Source organism: Pteropus alecto, unplaced genomic scaffold (assembly GCF_000325575.1).
Source record: "Pteropus alecto unplaced genomic scaffold, ASM32557v1 scaffold74, whole genome shotgun sequence".
Taxonomy (NCBI): Eukaryota; Metazoa; Chordata; class Mammalia; order Chiroptera; family Pteropodidae; genus Pteropus; species Pteropus alecto.
In genome coordinates this window covers 1,710,623-1,716,454 of record NW_006436291.1, presented here as the reverse complement: position 1 = coordinate 1,716,454, position 5,832 = coordinate 1,710,623, and the positions used below count along the sequence as shown (strand labels likewise).

General features: G+C 63.9%; 1 protein-coding gene across 1 annotated transcript in view; it reads left to right on the top strand.

Annotated features, from left to right (window-relative positions):
- The window catches only part of MGMT (O-6-methylguanine-DNA methyltransferase), a 191,630-nt gene extending 186,315 nt beyond the window's left edge, over positions 1–5,315 (top strand). The window contains exon 6 of the mRNA XM_015590141.2: positions 5,071–5,315. Within this exon, the coding sequence (XP_015445627.1) occupies positions 5,071–5,214 (144 nt within the window). The 3' untranslated portion in view covers positions 5,215–5,315. The remainder of the gene's footprint in view (positions 1–5,070) is intronic.
- Positions 5,316–5,832: the final 517 nt, after the last annotated feature.

Sequence of the window (5,832 nt, the reverse complement as noted above, 5' to 3'; positions counted from 1 at the left end):
CAGTCACGGGCTGGGAGTCACTAGATCGGACCCTCGTCCTCAGCTGCCGGCGCTTTGCTGGGGTTTGCAGCGTCTGCACCCCACGGTCACCTCACCTGCCACTCGGCGTCACCAGGTGGTGGCCCTACAGGGCCTCGTGCAGAGCCACGCTGTGGTCCCGTGGGCTCCCGGTGGCAGCGCCTGCACCGAGCGTGCGCCGGACCCGTGACCTTTCCTGCCCCGGCGAGGTGCCCAGGTCACCGGAGCTAAGCGTGGTGTGACGAGGCGTCCCACCCAGCTCCGCATCTCCCCGCGCCCCACGTTCTCGGGGGCCGGGCTGGCGTGTGGCTTCGCGCCTGCCCCGCGGCAGCCCCGCCGTTAGCCGCCCGCGGGCGCTGCAGGGTTCACGAAGCGGGGGGATGATTCGGCGGCTTCTGATTTCGCGCCTTTGCCAGTCAAGCTTGCTGCCGCTTCCCTCCGGAGGCCCCGTCTCCTCCCGGGTTGGGACCCAGCGTGACTTTGCTCTAGGGAAAAGGCCACGCGGACACGGGGGTGTCACAGCCCCACCGAGGGCCGGTGGGAACGCGGACTCTGGGGTGCCTGCCGCCTCCGCCGTCACCACAGTGCCGTGTCCTGCAGGAGCTCTCCCTTCGTCCCCGACCGCGTCTCTGCGGTCCGCGTCCCCTGGGGAGGGTTCCTCTTTCTCACCTCCCCCCCTGACGTCCCGCGTGACCCCCCGTGTGGGCACATGGACCGTGCGGACACCACCTGGTCCCTCCGTGGGTCTGAGTCCCACGTCCTGCTGGAGGAACCAGCTCCCTAACCCACAGGTACAGATGGGCAGCCCCTCACCTGCATCGCCCACCGTCCCCTCCGCCACGGAGACGCGGTGGCAGTCCCGTGATCGCGCCTGTGGCACTATTCAGGGACGTCTATTGTCCTGCAACCAGAGTGACTCCCTCCACCACCTGGTCCCTCCGTGGGTCTGAGTCCCACGTCCTGCTGGAGGAACCAGCTCCCTAACCCACAGGTACAGATGGGCGGCCCCTCACCTGCATCGCCCACCGTCCCCTCTGCCGCGGAGACACGGTGGCAGTCCCGTGATCGCGCCTGTGGCACTATTCAGGGACGTCTATTGTCCTGCAACCAGAGTGACCCCCTCCTTCTGCTGTTAATCTCCATGAATGTCTCTGTCCAAGTGCGGCCACCGCCCCTGAAATTTATAAAATAGGGTCTCACAGGGCTTAAAACTCTAATGTCCGTGAAGCCCTCGTGTTGACGTCCCCATCGCGGGCTGGGGCCGAGCCCGGCAGTGACCGCGGACTGGGCAGGAGGACGTGGCAGGCGCCCCTCTTAGCACCTGCCCCCCCGTGTGCCCAGGGCAGCTGGTTGGCGGCGAGCCCATGGTGGCCTGACCCCGTGCCTTCCTCTGCAGCCAAGCCCTGCGTGTGACTCCCACAGGGACCGTCACCTGATGGGACATCGCAGGGGCACAGCGGCTGCAGGACCCGAGAGGGGCCTCCAGCTGCAGGCAGGCGCGTCACAGGTGCTCCTGCAGAGGGCTCTGGACACGTGGCTGCCCACAGTGGCTGCCGGCAGCGTGGTCCCCAGCAGGTTCCGGAAGGCGGATGGGCTGGGGCAGCCGGGAGGTGACCCACACTGAGGGCGGAAGGGGCCCTGGTCGGCCTGGACCGTGACAGGCGGTGGCCCACGTGGGTGTGTCCGTCCCCTGGTGCCGATGGCAGGGCTGGGCAGGACCGCGCGCGTGTGGCCCCTCAGCGCACAGCGGAGGCTCGGGTTGAGGACGGCGCCCTGCGGGCTGGATGGGGGACAGCGGATCTGGAGCGTGGGGAGCGCATCGGCCTCCTTGCGCGCTGGCCGAGCCGGGACCCCCTCGGCGGCCTGCGTGGCCGCGGACAGTCGCCGGCTCACACGGCGGCATGTGCTGCCGACATCGTTTCTGTTCGCCCGCCGGAGGACGAGACGGTTTCTGCGGTGTGCGATTTCGTCCCCTCCAGACACCTGATTTTTCCAGAGTTTTCCAGGAGGGACTCACTAGCCGGGGAAGACGGTTTGGCAGCCTTCCACAAGGCGCTCCCTGGGGCCCAGCTGGGAGGGCGGTCAGCTCCTGGCAGACCCGACCGAAGACGCCCGCCCCCTCCCCGCAAAGCACCCTCTGCTCATCCTCAGACAGAATTTGCTAAATGCAGTTCAAAGGCGATCAATACCGTGCAGGGGGGGGTTCCCCACCTTTTCCTAAACAAAACGCATTCCGGAGGATTAGTTTATTCACAGACTGCCGGGAGCGTTAATGACCCCGAGCCTCGTCTGCCCGTCACCCAGATGGCTGTTGATAAAGATTTAGCATCATGTTCTAAGTGTCAGGGCTGTCAGTGGGGCTGAACCATTTGACCAGAAGAAAAAAACGCACAGGGAGCTATTGATTACAGCTTCTCGGTGTCACTTGTTCACCAGGATTTAGGTATTGATGAGGCCGCGAGTGAAAACAAGCTTTCCCGTGGGCCGCGGGCGCGGGAACAAAGGCGAGGCTGGAGAGAGCCTCACCGGCCTCCGGATCAGGGATTCCGCTATCGACCGAAGGACCCCTTCGCGTTCTTCTCGTTGGAGACAAATCTCTGGGTTTGGAAGTTTTATAGCGTTCGAGAAAGGGTCTGTGTAAGTGATGGATTCGTGGATCGGATGAGTTAGGTCTCACAGCATGAAGATTTCAATGCCGCTGTGATACGAGCTGCTTGGTTATTGATAAAAATTACATTTTATGCAGCACGGGCTTGGCGTGGAGGGCGCTGCTCCTTTGAAATGTCCTTCGGGCCCCAATAAATCTCAGCAGGTTTCGTTATTTTAATAGTGCAAAACCTGCCACCAAATTACAGAAACAGAAGCGGCGTTGTCCGTCTCTGGTGTAAAAACGGCGCATGTTGGGGATGTCGCCTGCCCCCCCGCACGGCGTGCATACAGCGAAGCCTGGTCAGCAGCTGCCATTGCAGCTAATTGTGGTTTCCAGTCGGCAGCCCTGTGACCTGCACGGTTTGTGGAAAGAGACGGGTTCGTGTTACACACCTTGCTAATTTCAGAGCTTGTTCAGAGGGAGGGAAAACTCAGAGTTCGCTTGCAAAACCCGTTAGGTAGGAAGGTTGAATTGGTGCCTAAATGTTTGCAAGACTGAGTCGAATTCAGTGCCCGCCTCTTGCTCAGTCAGAAAGTTGAGTGGTGCCCTGTCTCATCCTGTCCTCACAGCGGGCGTTAGCGTGACCGCGGTGTAGCCTGAGTAAATATTTCACTCAAACTCCGCCGCCCCTTCCCAGACGGCGATCTAGGCCGCTGGCGGGACTTGGCAGTTACTGCTCTTCGGTCCGCGCAGCTACGGCGAACAGGAAATCGACTCGCGCCCTCACCCCGCTGCCCGCGGAGACGGCGCGCGTTACCATGGCAACCCAAACGCACAGTGGGAATCGGCACGAGTGTGCGGTGCGGGGCAGTCAGAGCCCCCCTTCCAAGCCCGGGCCCCCCGGCCACACCTCGCGGGCCCCTGCGGGCTGTGCCAGGACTGGCGGGGAGCGTGAGGGCTGGACTCTGCCTCTCCTTCGCCTCTAAGCGGCCGTGCGAACTTGGACGTGAGGCTGATAGTGCCTGGCCTGGGGCACTAACGAGGAGACAGGCGTTGGAGCCCCAGAGTCCCTCCCCCATAGGAGCCTGCCACGAACGGCCGTGTCGTCACACTGTGGGACACAGGGGCGGACAGCGGATGTGGTGTGCCTTTCCCTGTGGTGTCTGCGGAGGGTCAGCACCCTTCCTCCCACCCCGGTCCCCCGTCTCTAGAGATGGCCCCGTTCCTGTGATCGTGCTCACCGGGGGTGACATCCATCGTGGAGCAGCCACCGTGATGTTTGCACAGTGATGAGACCTGTCACCGCTGCACGTCATGATGGAATGACTCAGCCGTGAGGCTGTCTCCCCGGGCTCACGGGCAGACCCTTTTCTCAGGAGCAGTTTGAAGTCTGCAGAGACCCCGCTGCATCCCCTTCCAGAAGCCCCCCGGGAGCAGCTCTGCCCATGCTCTGCGAACTGCTCACTGGGATCTCCAGGCAGCCGCCCCGCGATCCCCAGAGCCCCTCAGGCGGGGCACGCACTGCCCCTGGCGTGTGGCCACCGGCTGCCCAGGGGAGAGGCCCACCTCCCAAGACGACTCCACGCCCTGCGGCTTCAAGGGACCGTAAATTATACCCTTCTCCTCCTGCCATGTCCTGAGCCCACTGAGAAGTGGACAGAGGGCTTCGAGGTGCTAAGGCCTTCAGGAGAGCAAAGTGGCCTGGCAGAGGTGGCGTAGCCGTGGCTTCCACGACTTCCTGCCGGAGTGAGAGCGGCCTGTGCTGGCGCCAGCCCCAGCTGGGGCGGACGCCGACCGTGTCTCAAGCCCTTGGGGTGGGGGGCACAGCACGCTGTCTGAGGGGGTCCCTGGCGCCTGTGAGAGGGGTCATTGGAATTGCTGGCTGGCCTGTCACTGCCCCGGGGGTGGGGACAGCAGCAGCAGCCACTCAGGTGGGGAGGAAGGAAGCTGGAGCTTCTCAGACGTCCTGAGAATCCAGAGCTGGAGGAGAGGACTCAGAAATCCCAGGGCACGGTGGTGTGGCACGTGTCAGCAAGCCTTTCCTGCGAAGGGCCAGAGTATATATTTTAGGCTTTGCCAAGGCGGCCACCGGCTGGCTGCACCAGGGGGTCTCTGTGCCCACAAACCTGGATTTACTTCTCAGCGACGTGTGAGAACTTCACACACCGCCCATTATCTGGAAACGTGACTGTAAGTCTTGTGAGTACACGTCTGAGGTCACTGACCAGACGAACCTTTCTCTTCCCAAATCTCGGTGCAGAGGGGTTGCCGGAAGAGCCTTCTCCGCACGGTCACCTTTGCGCATGGAGTTCCGGGGGACTCACTGACGCAGCTGCCTGGGGACCTGTCCCCAGCCCCTGGCCAGTGCCTGCTCGCGGTCGAGCCGGCATGGCGGGCCCTGGTCCGTGTGCTCGGCCTCCGGTGCCGCGCACAGACTGACAGTGGCCCTCACTGTCCTGCAGGTCCCCATCCTCGTCCCCTGTCATCGAGTGGTCTGCAGCAGTGGAGCCGTGGGCAACTACTCCGGAGGGCCGGCCGTGAAGGAGTGGCTTCTGACCCATGAAGGCAGCCTGGCGGGCGGGCTGGCCCGTGTGGGCCGAAGTTGAGTGCGTGAGGTTGGAGTGAGTACGTGAGTGACACGTAGATGGAACCACCGTCGGAAGGAGCCGTGTGGTCACGTTGTAGTAAAAGAGCCAGTGTGTCCTGCGGCGTGTGTGTCCTCATTTTTCCGTCTGCGACAGCGAGCTCAGGAGGCCGGCCGCCGTGCACACGCTTTGTCCCGTCTCGCGTTAGGGTTCATCCCTGACGTCTGTTCGCACAGGGTGGAGGGTGGCGGGGCTGGAAATGCAAGGGCGGCGCCCGCTCTGGAACGCGGCAGCTGGTGCCCAGGGCACAGCTGGCTGCCTGGGACCCAGAACCAGCTGGGTCCAGAGCCAGCTACAGCCGCCAGGGCCCCGGGTCGCAGCCCCGGAGGGTGTTCCCGCCGTCCGGTCCTCCTGGCGGTCGGAGCGGCTGGAGGCCTTGCTGAGGGAGGCGGGTGGCCGTGGGGCGCTGCTGCGCAGGGCTCCGTGAATGCCGGAGGAGCAGGCGCGAGACGCGTCCCTTCCGACCTGTGTCCACGGAGCAGAAGGCAGCGGCTCGCCGAGGAGAGCTGAGAGGTGGACGCCCTTCGGGTGCGGTCCAAGGGGCAGGCGTTTCTCCTGGCCTTGGTGCACTCTGGACAG